This window comes from Ornithorhynchus anatinus, chromosome 17 (genome assembly GCF_004115215.2).
Source record: "Ornithorhynchus anatinus isolate Pmale09 chromosome 17, mOrnAna1.pri.v4, whole genome shotgun sequence".
NCBI lineage: Eukaryota > Metazoa > Chordata > Mammalia > Monotremata > Ornithorhynchidae > Ornithorhynchus > Ornithorhynchus anatinus.
Window position 1 is genome coordinate 20,382,943 of NC_041744.1, and position 20,752 is coordinate 20,403,694.

Genomic DNA, 20,752 nt, shown 5'->3' on the forward strand with positions numbered 1-20,752 from the left:
GGTGCGACCGTCCTCTGTCTGTGGGGGGACTTGGGGAGCAGAGATTCTACCCCTCCCCAAAAAACCCATCTCCTCCATCGTCCAACTGTCCGGGAGTAGGAGTGACCACAGACGTCGAGGAGGCCTCCAAGCTGGTTGTGGGCAGGGCATGAGCCCGTCGATTGCATCGTCCTCTCCCAAGCCCTCAGTACAGTGCTCTGCACGCGGCGAGCGCTCGATAAACACGACTGAAAATGAATGAACAGTGCTTGGCACATAGTAAGCGCTTAAGAAATGCCGGAACTAGTAGTAGTAGTAGTAGTAGTAGTAAGCAGCATGGCTCAGTGGAAAGAGCCTGGGCTTCGGAGTCAGAGGTCACGAGTTCGACTCCCGGCTCTGCCACTCGTCAGCTGTGTGACTGTGGGCATGTCGCTTCACTTCTCTGTGCCTCAGTTCCCTCATCTGTAAAACGGGGATTAAAAGTGTGTGAGCCCCACGTGGGACAACCTGATCACCCTGTTTCTCCCCCAGCGCTTAGAACGGTGCTCGGCACCAAGTAAGCGCTTAACAAATACCGACATTATTTTATTTTAAGCGCTTAATAGATCCCGATTGAGCCCGTCGTTGGGCAGGGATGGTCTCTGTTGCGGAATTGTGCTTTCCGGGCGCTTAGGACGCTGCTCGGGAAATGCGATTGAATGAAGGAATGCGGGAATGAATGAAGGAGCGTCGGCCTGTCCCTGAGGAAGGGGATGGAGAGGAAGGCGGGCGGCCCCTCTGTCCCGCCCCTCTCCCGTCTCCTCCTCCCCGCGTCCCCCGCTGGCGGGAGGGGAAGGGGCGGGGGGAAGGCGCGGCTTTGTTTTCGCTTTTTGTGGCGACGGTGAGCGCCGGTCCTCGGGCCTCTCCGGCCCCTCGGGGGACGCCCCATCCAGGACCGGCCCGAGGTAACCGGATCGAGGGTGGGGAGGGGAGATCGGGGGGGGGGCGGTGCCGGTCGCAGGGCCCCGGATTTCCTGGGTGATCCTGGCCGGTCCTGGGTGGTCCTGGGGCTGGTCCTAGCTGGCCCTGGGTAGTCCTGGGGGACCCCGGCCGGTCCAGGGTGGCCTTGGGTGGCCCTGGCCGGTCCTGGGTAGTCCTGGATGATCCTGGCCGGTCCTGGGTGGTCCTGGGGCCGGTCCTAGCTGGCCCCGGGTAGTCCTCGGTGACCCTGGCCGGTCCTGGGTAGTCCTGGATGATCCTGGGTGGCCCCGGCCGGTCCCGGGTGGCCGTGGGTGTCCCTGGCCGGTCCTGGCCCTCGCCCCTTCCTCCCCGGCAGCGTATCCCCACGCCCCGGCCCCCCCTCCTGCCCCGGGGAGGGGGTTTCGGGGGGAAGGATGGGAGACACCGGACAGCAGCGCCCACGTCGCGCGTGGGAAAACCCCAGGACCCGCTCGGGCAGCGAAGCCCCGCCCGGTCCGGCCCGACCCAGGGAGGCCGCGGCCACCGCCACTACTGATAATCAGGGTGATCGATAATCACCTGACCTTGGCCAAGTCCCTTCTCTTCTCTGAGCCTCAGTGAACCCATCTGGAAAACGGGGTTGGAGCCCGTGAGCCCCACGTGGGACGGGGGACTGCGTCCACCCCGATTTCCTTGTCTCCACCGCAGCGCTTAGTTCAGTGCCTGGCACATAGGAAGCGCTTAACGGTTATTATTTTGGTACTTGTTAAGCGCTTACTGGTGTCATTCGTTCAGTCGTATTTATCAAGTGCTCACTGTGTGCAGGGCACTGTACTGAGGGCTCGGGAAAATACATTGCCATGGTAAACGGTGACGTTCCCTGCCCATAGTGAGCTCGCGGCGTCCAACACTGTCCTAAGCGCTGGGGTAGATATAATAATAATTATGGTATTTGTTAAGCGCTTACTATGTGCCAAGCACTGTTCTGAGCACCGGATATAAGCTCGTCAGGTTAGACATAGGCCCTGTCCCTCATGGGGCTTGCGGACTTAATCCGCATTTTACAGATGAGGTAACTGAGGCCCGGAGAATGAGAATAATAATAATAATAATTGTATCTCTAACTGCTGCCGAATTGTACATTCCAAGCGCTCAGTACAGTGTTCTGCACATAGTAAGCGCTCAATAGATGCTATTGAATGAATGAATGGTATTTGTTAAGCACTTTTGATGTGCCAGGCACTGTACTAAGCGCTGGGGTGGATATAAGCAAATCGGGTCATACAAAGGCCCCGTTCCACGAGGGGCGCACAGTCTCGAGCCCCCTTTTTCAGATGAGGGAACTGAGGCCCAGAGAAGCGAAGTGATTTGCCCAGGGTCACACAGCAGACACGTGGCAGAGCCGGGATTTGAACCCAGGCCCTTCTGACTCCCAGGCCCAGGATCTAGCCACTACCAATCAATCCTAGCTACTGAGCGACCACCGTAATAGGGAGAGCTCCGTTTGGGTCCAAGCGCTTGACTGAGCGCTGGGGTAGAAACGAGATGATCAGCGCAGACACAGTCCCCGCCCTTATGGACTAAGCTTCTTGTGCATAGGGAATTCATACATTCATTCATTCAATCGCATTTATTGAGCGGTTACTGTGTGCAGAGCACTGTACTAAGCGCTTGGAAAGTACAAGTCGGCAACAGATAGAGACAATCCCTACCCAACAACGGGCTCACAGTCTAGAAAGGCGAGGCGGATGAGTCGGCCATCTCTGCTGCATTGTACTGTCCCATTCATTCATTTAGTTGTATTTATTAAGCGCTTACTGTGTACAGACTACTGTACTAAGCACTTGGGAAAGTACAGCAATAAACGGTGATGATCTCTGCCCACGATGAGCTCACAGTCTAGAGGGGGAAAGATAGATATCAGTATAAACAAACAGTACAAATAAAATCGCAGATATGTACGTATATGTGCCGTGGGGCTGGGAGGGGAGGAAGATTAAAGGGAGCCAGTCAGGGGGAGCAAGTCAGGGTAACGCAGAAGGGAGTGGAAGATGAGGAAAAGTGGGGCTGAGGCTGGGAAGGCCTCTTGGAGGACAGTACTTCGTACACAGTAAGTGCCCAGTAATTATGATTGATAGATTGATGGGGCTGACAATCTACGAGAACAGGTATAGAAGCCCGATCAGGAAACTGAGAACCAAAGAGATGAAGTGACTTGCCCAAGGTCACGCAGCAGGCAAGTGGCCGAAGTGGGATTGGAACGCAGGTGCCCCGATTCCCAGGCCTGTGCTCTTTCCACTAGGCCCTACAGTTTTGAATCTCCATTTTACAAATGGGGAGGCTGGGGCACAGAGAGGTTAAGTGACGTGACTCGGGTCACACAGCAGGCCAGCTGCAGGGCCAAGTCTCCTGATTCCCAGCCTCCACGCTCTTTCCAGTAGGCCACGCTGCCACATGTGCCGAGCACTGAGAGAGGACGGTGGAGTTAATAGACACAAACTCTGCTTTCAAGAAGTTTACAGTATAGCTAGGTAGACACGTAAATGAATTATTGAAAAGAGGAAGTAATAGATAGTAATATATGAATGTAAATCCTGCGGGGAGGGGAGTGTTGTGAGTTCTAAAGTGCCTAGGGGGTGTAATAAGAGGTATAATAATACCCAGTAATATTTGTTAAGCACTTACTGTGGGCCATCCACTGGGAGAGTTTCAATATAAACAGGTCAGACACAGTTTCCGTCCCACATAGGGCTCAAGGTTCAGTGTGGGAGAATTTTAAAGGGGAAGAACAAATATTTAATCCCCATTCCTACAGATGAGAAACTGTGGCTTCTCCAAAACCACCCGCCTGGCAGAAGAGCAGCGTGATCCAGTGGAAACCTAGTGGGTTCTAATCTCAGCGCCGCCACTTCTCTGCATTTCAATTCCTCATCTGGAAAATGGGGATTAAGACCGTGGACACCACGTGGGACGCGGACTGTGCCCAACCTGATTAGCTCGTATCTGGCCCAGTACTTAGTACAATGCCTGTCACATATGAAGTGCTTAACGGATACCATCACAACAAAACAAGGAATGAGTTGGGATTAGTTTTGTGGCCCCGAAGTCTGTGGCTTTTCCTGTTGGGCAACACTTCTCTGTAAGGGGAAGTCCTAGGTCTCTTTCCAGTCACATGTTTCTCTCCCGAGAAGCAGCGTGACTTAAGTGAATAGAGCACAGGCCTGGGAGTCAGAAGGGCCTGGGTTCTAATGCCGGCTCTGCCACGTGCCGCTTCTCTCTGCTTCAGTTTTCTCACCTGGAAAATGGGGATTAAGACCATAAATCCTCCTTGGGAGAGAGACTCGACCAGATACCTCGAATCTACCCCGGCGTTCACGCTAGGCTTTGAGGCTCTACATCACCTCGCCCCTTCCTACCTCTCCTCCCTTCTCTCTTTCTACTGCCTACCCCGCACACTCCGCTCCTCTGCCGCCCACCTCCTCACCGTCCCTCGGTGCTCTTCTGCAGACGAGGCAACTGAGTCACCGAGATGCTAAAAGACTTGTCCAAGACAACACAGCAGATAAGTGGAGGAGCTGGGATTAGAACCCAGGTCCTCTGACTTCCAGCCGCGGCCACTTTGACATAGGCCATGCTGCTGCCCTGATGTTCTAGCCCTAATGAGTGTAGGGCAGAAGGCACAGTTTTAGAGAGGACAGGTGCAGTTCCTTGACTCGAAGTCTCTCCGTGCTCTGCACACAGTGAGCGCTCAGTAAATACGATTGACTGACCGGCTGACCGACCGACTCAGCGCTGCGAGAAACCCCCTATACTCCTCGTCCAAGGTCAGGGCCTTAGACGGCCCCAACGGCCGTTTCTCCTGCCGTTCATCAGCCACTCTTTGCTCTGGGATTTTTCAGCCACCATTTCTGGCCTGCGTTGTTTGTTGAATCAGAATGTGGGGTGGAGCAGAGGCCTAGGTTTGGGAAAATTGGAGAACTTGATTTTATTCTTTTCTGGCAAGGCGGTGAATATTTTGCAGAATTTCCTGAATGATAAGTGTGCTATTGGTTAAAAGCTGACTCTGTGGTAAGACCTGTAACAAGCACTGGGGCGGATACAGTACAGTCAGGTGTGACACAGTCCCTGTCCCACATGGTCACCGTCTAAGGGACTTAACCCCCCCCATTTTATACTTTGAGAAACTGAAGCACAGAGAAGTTGAGATTAAAAAAAAATTCTATTTGTTAAGCGCTTACTATGTGCCGAGCACTGTTCTAAGCACTGGGGGAGATACAAGGTAATCGGGTTGTCCCACGTGAGGCTCACAGTCTTAATCCCCATTTTACAGATGAGGTAACTGAGGCACCGAGAAGTCAAGTGACTTGCCCAAAGTCACACAGCTGACGGGTGGCAGAGCCGGGATTCGATCCCATGACCTCTGACACCTAAGTCCGTGCTCTTTCCTCTGAGCCACGCTAATTCTTACACGAGGCTAGGTCCACTCTACTTTCAGAAGCACCTAGTACAGTGCTCTCCACGCTGCGGATCCTCAATAAATAGTTTTGAACACATCGGTATATTTTTCTGTTTGTAGTTTGATGCCTCCTTCATCATCAGTAGTCTTTACTGAGCATCTGTGGGGTTCAGGGCATCGTACTGAGGACTTTTTTTAATGGTATTTTTTAAATGCTTACTATGTGCCGGGCACTGTGCCGAGCATCGGGGTAGATACAAGCTAATCAGGTTGGGCACAGTCCATGTCTCACATGGGGCTCACAGTCTTAATTCCCCTTTTACAGATGAGGTAACTGAGGCCTAGAGAAGTGATTTGCCCAAGACCACACAGCAGACAAGTGGCAGAGCTGGGATTAGAACCCAGGTCCTGTGACTCCCAGGCACATGCATTTTCCAAAAGACCACGCTGCTTCTCAGTACGTTGGAGATTTAGCCTCTGCCGAGGGATAGGCTTGAACGGCTTGCAAATAGGAGGGACAGGAGGGAGAACAAGGACATAACCAAGAGAAGCAGGAATATGTCAGGATGGAATAACTGAAGAAATACTGGGGTCAGGAGATCCGGCTTCTGATCCCGGCTCCGCCATTTAACTGCTGTGTGACCTGGGGCAGATCACTTCACTTCTCTGGGCCTCAGTTTCCTCTTCTGTAAAATGAGGATAAAATACCTGCCCTTGCAACTCCCAGACCGTGAGGCCAAATGTGGGAAAGGGACTGATCTGATCTGCTTATGTATCTCATATCTATCACAGTGCTTGGCACATTGTAGGCGCTTAACAAATACCACAGTCACCATCTTAAGACTGTAAGCTCGCGGTGGGCAGGGAATGTGTCTGTTTATTGTTGTGTGGTACTCTCCCGAGCTTCTGGCGTAGTGCTGTGCGCACGGTACGCGCTCATTAAATACGACTGACCGAATGAATGAATATGCAGTTGAATCTAAACATCGGGGCTGAGGACGGATGAAGCTACATAAGTGCTCGGGGTGACCTTCGGGTAGGCATGACTTGAGGTGTTTGGATACCGAGAGAATGCCCGTCTCCCGCTGCCTAGGCATCTTCCACAGGTCGAAACAACTCTTCGGGATCACGATTCGGCGACGTTACTTCCATTTCCCGTCAGCGCAGATGAGGTGACGAAGAAGGGTCGAAATTCCCCAGAGGGATGATTTTAAGGCGGCGAAGCTCGTTGTCTGAGGGGACTGCTGATATTTTAACCTGGGGTAAGTGGCTCATTTTCCTGTAAAAACTGCCTGGGATTTTCCTCCTATTCCTCCTCAAAGTGACACGGGGCATTTTGGGGGCATCAGAGCCAGCGCCCCTCGGGCGAAATCCAGTGACCGACCAAGCACGGCGGGGGCGGGACTCTGGGCTCCTCTGTAGAATAAGGAAGCCAACCCCATTTCCTGTTGCTGTGGGCTTTTATTCTTCACCTCAACCCTGGCCCATAGACCCTTCAAAGGGCCTGGTAGTGAATCACTGAGGAAGAGGTGGTTTTGTGTTTTTTTTTACGGTACTTGTTAAACGCTCCTATGTACCAGGCGCTCTACTAAGCTCTGGGGTAGAAACAAGTAAATCAGGATGGACACGGTCGCTGTCCTACAGAGGACTCACCTTCCTAATCCCCGTTTTGGAGATGAGGTAACTGAGGCACAGAGAAGCGACTTGCCTGAGGTCACACAGCAGACACGTGGGAGAGCCGGGATCAGAACCCAGGTCCTTCTGAATCCCAGGCCTGTGCTCGATCCACTAAGCCATGCCGTTTCCATCCCACTGGCGAATGACTCAAAAGTTGACCGAAGGGGAGGGACGTGGCCTTGCGGGAACGGGCCTGGGAGTCAGACCCGGATTCTAGCCCCAGCACCGCCCCCGGCCTGCTGGGTGACCCTGAGCAAGTCACTTTACCCCTCTGTGCTTCTGCTCTTCCTATCTCCTAGAGTGGGGGACGGGGACTGTATCCGATCCGATCGTCCCGTTGTCCACCGCGTTTCCCCACATAGCGTTTGCTTATGGAGCACGATGCACGCTTAGTAAATTTTATTTCAACAACAGTAAGAACTTCAAAGGACAAGGAGGAAAAGGCGAGGGTCTTGGCTCCCACGGAGATGTTTTAATAATGCCTGAGCAGCATCCTTGCAAAAGCTCTAAGTTGAAAAGAAAATGATTTAGTAATTTCTCATGAGGTTGCGATTTTAAACAAGGGTCATGTTTGTGGTAAAACTTTCTTCGGGAAATCAGGGAGAATGTCTGAAACTCACCCTAGCGGGAGCCGAGAACAACCCAAACATATTTCTGCTTAAACTTCCTGGCTATGTGGTCTTAACAGAAGTTGACTTCCTGCATCAGAAGGCTTGTAACTTTCCACCCCACGTCTCAAAAGGACAGAAATTCAGCTCTTTCTCATGAGTCAAGTGATTTAAAACAGGAAGTAGGCGAGTCAAAGGTCAAGTCAGTTTCTATACTGGGGAGAGTGGCAAGAGCACAGGAATGGAGTCAGGAGGCCCAGGTCCTCGTCCCAGCTCCCCGGCTCACTACGGTGTGACCTCGGGCAAGTCACTTAACTTCTCTGTGCCTCGGTTTCCTCACCTGCAGAATGGGGATAAAATACCAGTTCTCTCTCCCTCTTATCCTGAGCACTCTGTCGGGCCACAGTTGTGTCTGCTGTAGGGCTTAGCACGGTGCTTGGCAAAGATAGAGCGCTTATCAAGCAAAAACTCCTCGCTATTGGTTTCAAAACTCTCGATCACCTTGCCTCCTGCTACCTCACCTCCCTTCTCTCCTCCTACATCCCAGCCCGCACACTCCGCTCCTCAGGAGCCGCTAACCTTCTCACTGGGCCTCGTTCTCGCCTGTCCCGCCGTCGACCCCTGGCCCACGTCCTACCTCTGGCCTCGAACGCCCTCCCTCCTCAAATCCGCCAAACTAGCACACTTTCCCCCCTTTGAAGCCTTACTGAAAGCTCACCTCCTCCAGGAGGCCTTCCCAGACCAAGTCCCCCTTTTCCTCTGCTCCTCCTCCCCTCCCTACCCCTACCCTTCTAGACTGTAAGCCCGTTGTGGGCTGGGGTTTTCTCTCTTTATTGCTGAATTGTACTTTCCAAGCGCTAATACAGTGCTCTGCACACGGTAAGAGCTCAATAAATACGATTGAATGAATGAGTGAATGAATGACTATCCATTGGGAAATGAACGCTGCCAGATTGGGGGTTTGTGTTGCAGTCTCCCGACTGAGTCATTTCTGCCGAGCTGAGCCTAGAGAAAACACTCGCGGCCTTTTCTCATACTTGCGCCTGTTCCCTTTCCCCCTTTCCAGTGTACATCAGCCTGGTGATTGGTGGTTCATCCAACTCGACCGGTAAGAGATTTTCAAATGTTTTGAGTTGTTTGGGCCGGGCTCTGCAGCCAGGGGGACTTTACACCTCCCTGCAAAAGTTCCCATCTACAGCTGCTCAAACTAACGTCCCCAAAACCCTTGAGAGGTAAGACACCGGAGAAATTGGAGGGATTCTGGCCCCACCCCCTCAAGCCGTGCACCCCCGAAATGCCCCATTTTGCTCCAACTGGCCCAGGAGTAGCCACTATAGAAATAGGAATAGGAGTGCCATTAGAAATGGTCGGATTTTTTTATGCCTGCCCCTCTGCTAGAATGGAAGAGTCTTCACTCATTCTTTCATTCATTCAATCCTATTTAATGAGTGCTTTCTGTGGGCAGAGCACTGGGCTAAGCCCTTGGAAAGTACAGTTCAGCAATAAAGAGAGAAAATCCCTGACCACACCGGGCTGGCCATTTTTCTAGTTGGTTCTTCCCAAGTGCTTATTACGGTGTCAGAAGGCACTCAGTCAGTCAATCAATCAATGGCATTTATTGAGCGCTTACTGTGTACACACCTGTACAAGTACATATGTGCTGAGGTATATATCTTTAAAGTATTTATTATAAATGACTTATATTAATGTCTTTCTCCCCCTCTAGACTGTAAGCTCATTTTGGGCAGGGAATGTGTCTGCTTATTCTCTTGTATTGTAATAATAATAATAATTGTGGTACTTGTTAAGCACTTGCTATGTGCCAAGTGCTGTTCTAAGCACTGGGGTATATACAGATTGTCCCACATGGGGCTCACAGTCTTCATCCCCATTTTACAGATGAGGGAACTGAGGCCCAGAAAAGTGAAGTGACTGGCCCAAGGTCACACAGCAGACACTGTACTCTCCCAAGCATTTAGAAGAGTGCTCTTCACATAGTAAGCGCACAATAAATACCACCGATTGATTAACTGATGTACAAAGACCTGTAGTAAGGCAATACTATTGCCCCTAGAAGTCAGGCTAAGTCACACCCAAACACAAGGCAGTGGATTCATCTTTCCAGTCTTTGCCTGTCCACACAACATGTATTGCTCTGTCTCCTGCAGAAACCCCAGCATCCTGTTCGCCCTTCACATTAAAGATGGAATCTCAGAACTTCCATCACAACCTGACGTGGGGATTAAACAACTGTCCTATTACGCCCACTAGATTCACGGTGCAATATACAGTCATCAGGTTCGTTCGCTCCCCGGGGCTTTTCCGGGGCTGAATTATTTCTGTTTCTCTGTTGGTCTCACTGGGGATCAAGCAGTGACCACCCGTGGCAGCTTGTGAACCCTTGAAATGGAGCCAACCGGGAACTCAAGAGCAAAAGTTCCAGTTTCTGGAAGCGATTGGCCTCTTTTTCACATGTGAACAAGACTTGGTTCTTTCCCCCGGTTCATTGGTTCAGTAGAAAAAAAAATCTTCACGGCCACCGAGCTGGCACTCAGTATATGTCGGTTCGGCTCATGCTGTGGCTTGTAAAAAAATGGGTGGGCTGGGACTTATTTGCAAGGTGTAGAAGGACCCAGATCCTTCTGACTCCCAGGCCCGTGCTCTATCTACTAGGCCATGCTGCTTCCCCTAGTTTGGGAAGGTTTCCAGGTGGAGATGTTGGAGAAGGAGAGGAAGGGTGGAAGAGGAGAAGGAGGGCAGAGACGTGCGCAGGGGATGAGAAACAGATCCGCTCGGTCAGAGCGGAGAGCATTAGCCGGACAGGGGCGGGTGGGGAGGACGAGGATGTCCAAGAGAAGCGGTCGCAGGAAGACCTTCCACCTGAGGGCCCGAGCGAGGCAACCCTGTCCGGTTGCCCGAGGAGGCGGGGGGCTACAGGAAACGGCTGGCCCGGGGACAGGTGGGGGCGGGAGCTCTAGGAGCACCCAAGCCCCCTGGGTGATACCAGAGTCGGGGATTCTTGGGAGGCCACAGTTGAGGGCCTCGTTTCCCGTCCTGTCCCCCTTCCTAGTCAAGGCGACAATTTCACCGAGGTCTCCGAGTGCACCCACACCCCGAGTTTCTACTGCGACCTGACCGACAGATTCACAGACATCGAGGAGAGCTACATCACCCAAGTGTGGGGCTTCGCCGGGGACCGCGTCTTCACTGAAAATCTGGAATTCATGCCGATAAAGGACAGTGAGTGTGTTCGGCTTGGAGTGGGCCAGGGTCATTCATTCGATCGTATTTATCTAGTGCTCACTGCGTGCAGAGCACGTACAAGTGCTTGGGAGAGCACAGTGTAACAATAAAAAGATACATTCCCCACCCGCAACGAGCTTACGGTCTAGAGGGGTCGGCTCGGCTCGTCGGGATTCTCCAGATACCCCCGGAAACGGCCGCAGGGGGATCGTGGCCTTGAACCTTGGAAGTGATGTTTACTTCCAGAGTTCAGAGCCCTCGGTGCGGAATGGTTACGGGGTTGATTGAACACTGACAGTGCGCTAAGCCCACCGTGGTAAGCTCTGCTGTGGATGCGAGATCTAACGGGTCGGAAACGGTCTCTGCCCCACACGGTTTTCACCGACTCTAAGGGAGGGAGAGCGGGACTCTTTTCCCCATTTCCCTGGAGAGGAAACAGACTTGCCCAAGGTCGCACAGCAGGCCAATGGCGGAGCTGGGCTTTAGAACCTGGGTCTCCTGACTCTCCATCTTGGGTTTCTGTTTTGGGGGTTTTTTTGTGGGGGTGCTTAGGGTATTTGTTAAGTGCTTACTGTGCGTCAGGCACAGTTTTAAGTGCAGGGGTGGATACCAGCTAATCAGGTTGGACACAGTCCATGTCCCACCTGAGGCTCGCAGGCTTACTCCTCATTTTCCAGATGAGGTATCCGGCCGAGAGAACTGAAGTGACTTGCCCCAGGTCACCCAGCACACGCGTAGCGGAGTCAGGATTAGAACCCAGGTCCTTCTGACTCCCAGGCCCTTGTTCTATTCACTAGGCTACACTGCTTCCACTCGGACGTGTGACCTAAGTCTCACTACCCCCAGTCCCGTATTTCTTAGAATCAAAAAATAATGAGACGCATCACAGAATACATTGGTGCTGGAAACACAGAGGGAAAGAGTGGGAGGCGGGAGGGGTGAGAACATTAGAAAAGGAGTCAGATCTGGATTTTTTTTTATCGTATTAGTTAAGTACTCACTGTGTGTCAAGCGCTACTCTAAGCACCCAGGTAGATACAAGTTAATCAGGCTGGATATGGTCCCTGTCCCACATGAGGCTCACGGTCAAGAAGGAGGGAGAATAAGTATTGAATCCCCCACTCGGTGGGGGAAGTGAAGTGACTTGCCTAAAGTCACACCGCAGGCAAGCGGCAGCTAATAGTGCTTTATTCACTGGGCCCCGCTCTCCTGCTGATTTTGCCGTGAGTCTCAGGTCAGATCACTTACCCTCTCTGTGCCTTGGGAGCCCCGCCAGAGGGAGAAGAGTGCTAGAGAGAGACGCCGCCTGTGAGATGCTGTTATTTCCTGGGTGTGACCGAGCCGGGTCCCCGATGCCCCGACTTGTGCAGATCGGGAATCTTGGCTGTTTCTGTCCGTAGCAATTCTAGGCCCGCCTGAGGTTCACATCGCCGCTCTGGAGGATCAGATTAATGTCACGGTGCACTTCCCGGAGGGTCTCCTGGATGACCCCAAAAAGCAAAAAGCCCAAATCCCCTCCAAACCGTGGACTCTTCGTGACTTCAGCGGGTTCTCCGGCACCATTAAAGTGATATCAGTGAACCGTCCCAAAGAGGTGTGTGGACCGGTGGCATTTCTTTCGGGGCAAGTGGGAGCCTGCAAGGGGGAAGTCTTGTCCGGGGTGGAGAACAGCCCTCAGCTGCAGTTTGAAAAACTTCAAGTCCCAGAGAAGCTCCCCTTCATCACCGTTATCATCCGTCAGCTGGATATCCTGAGCACCTTCTGCGTGCAGAGCACTGTACTAAGCGCTTAGGAGAGTCTAGCCCGAGCACCCACAGGGGACCTGGGGGCGGGAGTAGGGGCAGGAGCCAGGAAGGCGCCCCTTCACCCTCTCTGCAGAGTTCGTATAGACCTGTTGATGAACTGTGGGACAGTCCTTGGGGGAAGGAAGACGGAAACCAGACTGGATGCTTCAGGCCAAGAGCGGTGCGGCTCAGATTATCTTCCCTTTATAAAGTTATCGCCACCCTTCACGTGACCCACGGGCCGGGGGGAATTAATAAAAACGTTGGCCCTCGTTCACTCTGCGGGGTGGATATGGTCTTGTTTTACCCTCTTCGAAGAGATCCTTCTGATTTCCATTTCAGTCTCATTCGATTAAAATCGAGGACGTCCCTGAAGTCTTCAGCTCTGTCGTAGAAGGTTTGTTTCCGAACACCAATTACTGCGTAACTGCTGATATACGTATCCCCTTGAATACAAATTCCCAGCCGTCGGACTTAAAGTGCATCTTCCTCGCCTCCACGGTGAAGTCAGGTAGGCGATGCAGTGTGTTTGGGGGAGGCGACCGGCTTTTACAGATGATCCATGTTCAGTTGTGTTCGGAGGAAAACCCACTCTGTATTTTCAAGGATCCTCCTGCATTTTGGCACAGCTCCGAACCTCCTCCTCTTCCTCTTCCTCTCCCTCCTCCTCCTCCTTGAAATTTCCCCGGATTAGCCCACCTTTCTTCAAAACCCTAGCCCATCCACTTCTCAACTCTTTCTCCTCGATATTGGATCATCTCTAGACTGTGAGCTCGGTGTGGGCACGGAACGTGTCGGCTAATTCTGTTGTATTGTACTCTCCCAAGCGCTTAGTACAGTGCTGTGCACATAGTAAGCGCTCACTAATAGATTCATCGATCACTGTGTATGTTGACTGTGGATGGGTGTCTGAGATTATATGTACATACTTAAACTGCGTTGGGACCAGTGACTAGTGAAGTCTTGGAAAATTGCATGTTATTATTACTCGGTCTATGGTATTTATTGAGTGCTTTCTGTGTGCAGAGCACTGTACTAAGCACTAGGGTGAGTACAGTGTAACAGTAAAACAGACACATTCCCTTCCCACAATGAATTTACCGTCTAGAGGGTTAATATAAACAAATAAATTACCAATATGTACATTAATGCTGTGGGGCTGGAAGGGGGGATAAATCAAGAGAGCAAGTCAGGGTGACGCAGAAGGGCGTGGAAGAAAAGGAAAAGAGGGTTTAGTTAGGGAAGACCTCTTGAAGTTGCGCCTTCAATAAAGCTTTGAAGCGGGGGAGGGTAATTGTCTGTCAGATATGAAGAAGGAGGGCATTCCAAGCCAGAGGCAGGACACGGGCGAGGGGTCGGCAGCGAATTAAGTGAGATCGAGGTCAGTGAGAAGAAACAGTCCTATCCCTTAAGTTCAGTGCTATAATCAGATTCATATGGGTTTGACTACATTAATAATAATAATGATGATGATAGAAGAAACAGTTCTGTCCCTTAAATGCAGTGCTATAATCTGATTCACACAGGTTTGTCTACAGGTCATTGTTCATGTTTAGTAACTGCACTTTCTGATGTCCGTCAGTCAGCGGAATTTACTGAGCACTCACTGTGTGCAGAAAGCATTCATTCAATTGTATTTCTTGAATGCTTATTGTGTGCAGAGCACTGCTTAAGCTCTTGAAGAGAGTACAAGAGTCCAATTAAAATGGAGTTGTCCTTCCTGCCCAAGGGGAAGGTAGTAGGGTTGTGTCAAGCCTTGGGGAGTTATGGTTTTTAACCTCAGAAATAAGAGGTTGAATGAGAGTGTTGTGTGATACTTTTAGGAGCTGAGAGGTTTTTTTTTTTTTCCCAGGGAAATAAATGTGGTGGTTTTTGAGGCCTGGAATACCTTCTGTTTTTCTTCCTTTCAAGGAGCCTAGGAATTTCCTTTGAAGCATTACATATATAGCCATGCTCCAAATAAATGCATCATCAACTTTCGCTGCCCAACCGAGTTGCTTAAATTGAAACATGTTTGATGTTTTGTTTGCAGAGTCCATAAAATCACAAATAGCAGGAGGGACGTTTGTGTTTGCTTTTCTGTTGGTCGTCGGCCTCACCTGTCTCACGGCCCTGAAAATCGGAGGCTACATTTGCTTAAGAAGAAAGTGTCTCCCCAAAGTTTTGGTATGTCCTCATTTGCCTTTCTTTTTTACTTTGTGTCTAGATGAATGTTTTTATGTGTTTATGCATGTTATGCGATAAGCAAAAATACCTTGTGTTAATGGAGAGCTATAGAGAAGCAATGCATCCTGGTGGATGGAGCACAGACCTGGGAGTCAGAAGGATCTGGGTTCTAATCCAGGACCTCCACTTGTCTGCTCTGTGACCTCAGGCAAGTCACGTCACTTCTCTGGCCTCAGTTCCCTCATCTGTAAAATGGGGATGAAGACTGGGAGCCCCATGTGGTACGGACACCGTGTCCAACCTGATTAGCCTGTGTCTACCCCAGCGCTGAGAACAGTGCTTGACACACAGTAAGTGCTTGACCAATACCCTCACGGTTATTATATCAACTGCAAAGAGGCAGGAATGAATCGCATTTTTTCAGGCGGGTTAGCTGAGAAGCAGAGAGGGCAGATAAGCTGCCCAGTCACACAGCAGAGCCATTGGAAGAGTTGGGCCCAGATCCCTCCCACCTCTTCAGGATTTATTGGGCACAAACTTCCTGCAGACTCATTATGGGCAGGGAACGTGCCTGCTTATTCTCCATATTATACTCTCCCAAGCACTTAGAACAGTGCTCTGCACATAGTAAGCGCGCAATAAATACCATCGATTGATGGATTGACTGCAGACCGCTAGGTCCTTGGGAAAACACCACAGACCAAAAATGCACAGCATAATAAGTGTTTAACAAATACCATAATTGTCATTAACAATAATAAATGATGATGGTATTTGTTAAGCACTTACTATGTGACAAGCACAGTTCTCAGCACTAGGGTAGATACAAGGTAATCAGGTTGTCCCATGTGAGACTCAGTCTTAATCCCCGTGTTACAGATGAGGTAACTGAGGCCCAGAGAAGTTAAGTGACTAGCCCAAAGTCACACAGCTGATAAGTGGCGGAGCCGGGATTAGAACCCACGACCTCTGACTCCCAAGCCCGGGCTCTTTCTCTTAAGCCACGCTACTTCTCTATTGTTCCTGCCCTCAAAAAGTGTACCAACTAATGGAGGAAGTAACAATGTAATCCTTCCTAGCTTGAAGCCAACATTCCTTTGCAGCAAGGGGGCCAGAACGTGGTCGGAAACAGAAACTAGATCCAACATCCTTACTGGCATTCATTGCAGGTTTCCTAGAGGCAAGGAAGCAAATGATTTAAAAATAGTTCTACGTGGAACAGTGCACTCGATCAATCGGTGCTATTTATTTATTCCTGTTTATGGTATTTGTTAGGAGCTTACTAAGTACCAGGCACTGTACTAAAACACTAGGGTAGATACACACTAATCAGGCTGGACACAGTCCATGAACCACCTGGGGCTCAGTTCTTAATCCCCATTTTACAGGTGAGGTAACTGAGGCAAAGAGAAGTGATGTCACCTGGCCAAGGTCACACACAGCAGATGAGTGACGGAGTCAGGATTAGACCCCAGGTCCTTCTGACTCCCAGGACTGTGCTCTATCCACTAGGCCTCTGGAGAGTCCGGTCCGGACCGAGCTGGAGCCTCTGTTTCCTGCTGACGTAGGCGTGAGGTAAATAACAAAGAAACCAGATCAGGCACAGTTCCTGTTCCTCATGGGGCTCCCTCTCTGAGGGGGAGAGAGAACCGTCACTTAATCCCCATTTTACAGATGAGGAATCTGAGGCCCAGAGAAGCTGAGTGACTTGCCCGAGGTCACGCATCAGGCAAGTGGCAGAGCCGAGATGAGAACCCGGGTCTCCTGACTTCCCGGGCCTGGGCCACTTACACGAGGCCCCGCCGGTCCTCGTGTATAAGAGAGAAAAAAAAATGCGTCCGCGCACGACTCTCGACCTCTGTGTTGTAGGACATCTCGACCCTCCAGTTCTATGTGTTCCAAGACCCTCTCCCCGAGAAAACGTTTCCGGTGGAAATTATCTGCTGGCTTGGGCGGAATAGGCCCCCCAAGAGGATGCCGAGCGGCAGTGACTCAAATGCCAGCGACACTGAGGACGAGGAGAGGGAGAGCGGCAGTTACATGGGCCACATCCTTTCGCACATCGCCACCGTGACCAGGCAGCCTCCCGAGCCCGAGGAGGACTCGGAACCCGGAGGGGACTCCGAGCAGGAGGAGGACTCCAGATCCGAAGAGCCGGGCGGCCGGGAGGCCGGGTCCCTCGACCCCGGCTTACCCGCCGGGGCGGCCTCGCCCGAGAACACGGAGAGCCGGGTTTGGGATCCGGTTCCCGAGAAGGACTGCTTCCCCAGCGGCCACTTGGGGAACAAAGGACACTTCAACATCAATTTGAGCTCGGTGTTCGTTAAGATGGCCAGGGAGGAGGCGGTCGGGGTGAACCAGACCTCATCGCCTCCTCTGGAGCACCCGGTTCAGATCGAGCTGGAACCTCTCCTTCCCGCCGACTTGGGCGCGAACTCGTCGCCCCCCAGCCCCGGGTGGAACATCTCGTCCGAAGAAGTGTCCTCCGAGGACGGCGACTCTTCGGAGGAATACCTGGGCGACGGGTACATAACGCGATGACTCTCGGGCAGACGGACAAATCCTCGGCACTGAGCGATCCCGGTCTTCCCAGGGGTGGAGGAGTGAGGGGCGCGAGCGACGGGGCTAGATTTCAGAACAGCCGTCCGGGGGTGGGAGAGGTAGAAGACGCACTTTGCAGCTCCATGTCTATTCCTGACGGGTCTCCCCCATGCCCGCCACAGTATTTTCCTAGTCTGGTTCACTCCCTCCCCGGAACCAGCTCTGCCCTCGTCCCCAAGACCACGCGTTGCCAAGGGGAGAGCGGAGACCTCTGACGGCAGTGAGCCAGAATGCCACGGGACCCACAGCCCGGGACCAGGGGTCAAGGAATACAACCCGGAGCTAGTCCGGAAGCAGTCGGCGGAACCGAAGTAGGACACGTCTAAGGGAAAGGACTTCCAGACAGGTGGAGTGGAGGCACTAATGGTGGCCAGAAACAAAATCCAGGCCGAGCTCCACGTGAGCCGAGGAGATGGGTGATAATTAAGTCACCTCTTCTCTGAGAAAACTCCTTTCACCCCTGGTCCCCAGGGACATTCTGAAGACGGTTCTCAGATGGCTCTCCAAGTCGTAGGCTTGGAGGCGCCGAGGAGATCGGATGGGAAGACAGCTTACCTAGCTCTGAGGGCCCAGGGATGGTTTAATAATAACTGTGGTATTTGTTTAAGCGCTTACTAGGTGCCAGGCACTGTACTAAGCGCTAGGGTGAACACAACCAAATCACCTTGGACGCAGTCCCTGTCCCACATGGGGCTCACCGTCCCTGTCTCACATGGGGCTCACAGTCTCAATCTCCATTTTACAAATGAAGGAAGTGAAGCACAGGAAAGCAGACAGGTGGCAGAGGCAGAATTAGAATCCATGACCTCCTGACTCCCAGGCCAGTGTCCTGTCCACTCTCTGTAAAATGGGGATGAAGACTGTGAGCCTCACGAGGGACAACCTGATGACCCTGTATCTCCCCCAGCGCTTAGATCAGTGCTCTGCACATAGTAAGCGCTAAACAAATACCCATATTATTACGCCATGCTTCCCGGAGTAAAAAGAGACTTCGAGAGGTCACCTGGTCCGGCCCCCTGCCTCGGCTTGTCCCTCCTCTCCTCGAAGACCCCACCACCTCCTTCAGGAGTCCATTCTGGTGAAGGATCAAGAAGTGCTTTCCTCCTTTCCAAATGGAATCGTCCACCTGTGACTGAAGTCCACTTCTCGCTAATTGGGCCTTTGTGGGCACGGTGAGCGGTCGGTTAGAATCGACCCATAAAAACCTTCAGGGCCTCTAAGGAGATTACTCAGTTGCCCGACACGATTTGGCCCGGTGCCAACTCAGGTGCGCCCTTCCCGTTCACGTGACTCAAAGGGCGGTGGCCCACCCGGGCATACCTCTCTTCTACTGCCCTACTGTTCTGCACATCAGCCGAGCGCCCCCCCCCAAAAAAATAGCAAGACCTCCTCTCCTAGACAGGTCAGAGCCCAAAGCCCTTTGAACTCTTGAAGAGAGGTGCTCTAGAAAGCCCAGGCATTAATAGTGCAACATTAACCACTGATCAAACAGCATTATAAGGCAGTGAGCTTTACTTTGGTGGCTGGGAAATGGAAAGATTACGCCTTAAAAGAGAATTTCTAAGAATGTGGTGCCTTTTAAGTGTAGAGTGAAGAGATGCAATCAACAAGAGGGATTTGAGAGCCAGACCAAAAACAAGAATTATCTCCAGGGCTTTCTCCCCTAACCTATCCAGGTCGGTCATGGCCCAATTTCCTCTAACTTCCTTGCTGCTCCCGCCAATCTGCAAATTGAAGTCCTGTCTATGGAGGCAAAGATTCCAAGGTAGTAGCGGGCCGGGGAAGAGGGAAGCTCACCTTCCTACTTTTCTCGGTCAGAATTTGAAGTCGACTCTAGATTATCTGGTCTGGCGGAGGGGAGAAAGAGCACGGTGCTTTGACATGTTGTAAGCCGCTCTAGACGTTGTGGGCAGGGAATGTGTCTGTTTACTGTTATGTCCCACTCTCCCAAGCGCTTAATACAGTGCTGTGCACACAGTAAGCGCTCAATAGATATGAATGAATGACTGAAGGTTCCACAATCCCTCGACCATCAGATCGCTTCCCAGGAACGAAGCTGCACTTTCCCTACACCGTCAGGGTTTCCAGAAACCCCTTCTCCTGCCCCTCGGGATGGAGACAAACGAGCAGCATGGGAAGTTGGCAACTTTTGGAAAGCTGGGATGGCCGTGGCCACCGCTGTGACTTACTGGTCTCTGAGCCACGAGGAGCCTCGGCTCCTCTAGCCGCAACGTTCGATTATCACATTCCATTTACTATTGTCCCTGTGTCCTACGTTATTTTTGTTTTTATTGTTTATCTTTCCGGATGTGTCTGTCCCCCTCCCCCTCTTATTCCCCGAGAATGCGAGTTCCTAGAGATCTAGGGTATGTGTCTAATTCTCACATGTGTATTTTTTTCTAGGTAGTAGGAGTTTAATAAATACTACTAATATTACAACTATTATTGCTGCAATGCCTGATGATGACGGTATTTATGAGTGCTGGAGATAATTCTTGTTTTTGATCTGGCTCTCAAATCCCTCTTGTTAATTGCATCTCTTCACTCTACACTTAAAAGTGTATTTATGAAGTGTCTACCTGGTGCCAAGCACAGAGATGGATTTAGATGAGAAGCAGCATGGCCTAACGGACAGAGCACGGGCCTGGGAGTCAGAAGGTCACGGGTTCTCCACATGTCTGATGTGCGACCTTGAGCAAGTCACTTCACTTCTCCGAGCTTCAGTTACCTCACCTGTAAAATGGGGATTGAGATGGTGAGCCCCATGTGGGACCCTGTCCAACTTGGTTTACTTGGATCCACCCCAGCGCTTAGTTACAGTGCCTGGCACACAGTAAGCGCTTAACAAATACCACAATTATAATAATTATTACTATTTGGGCAAGTCACTTCTCTGTGCCTCAGTGACCTCATCTGTCAAATGGGGATTAAGACTGAGGGACGACCTGATTGCCTTGGATCTACCCCCGCACTTAGACCAGTGCTTTACCCATAGTAAGCAGTTAACAAATACCATCATTGTTATTATTATGAGGAAACTGAGGCACAGAAAGGCCCAAAGTCACACAAACAGGCTAAGATCGGAGTAGAAATCCAGACCTCCTGTTACTTCTTTCCACTCAGCCTGACTGCTGCCGATAATCTACCAAGCGGATGTAGAATCCCAGCACAGGAAGGGGCCGGCATCGGCCAGTTCCTGCTTCTGGGAAGGAAGTCGTTAAAATGATCCCACAGGCAATCCAGGGAAGGATTTTCTTGCAGCATTTCTTTAACTCATTTGTTGCTTTTCCCCTGCTCTT

The 20,752-nt window shown here is 51.4% G+C and overlaps 1 protein-coding gene across 2 annotated transcripts; it reads left to right on the plus strand.

The window, feature by feature from the left end:
* Positions 1–823: 823 nt before the first annotated feature.
* Positions 824–18,108, plus strand: IFNAR2 (interferon alpha and beta receptor subunit 2). Of its 2 annotated transcripts, none has more exons than XM_029082626.1 (9): positions 824–923; positions 6,468–6,636; positions 8,726–8,767; positions 9,828–9,957; positions 10,730–10,899; positions 12,303–12,496; positions 13,029–13,197; positions 14,719–14,852; positions 16,722–18,108. In XM_029082626.1, exons 2-9 carry the CDS (start codon positions 6,579–6,581, stop codon positions 17,391–17,393), a joined length of 1,569 nt encoding a protein of 522 aa, XP_028938459.1. In that variant the 5' UTR covers positions 824–923; positions 6,468–6,578; the 3' UTR covers positions 17,394–18,108. The 2 variants fall into 2 exon arrangements, with proteins under 2 accessions (XP_028938459.1, XP_028938461.1); XM_029082628.2 differs by having other exon boundaries at positions 826–923; positions 6,481–6,636.
* The last annotated feature ends 2,644 nt before the right edge of the window (positions 18,109–20,752 follow it).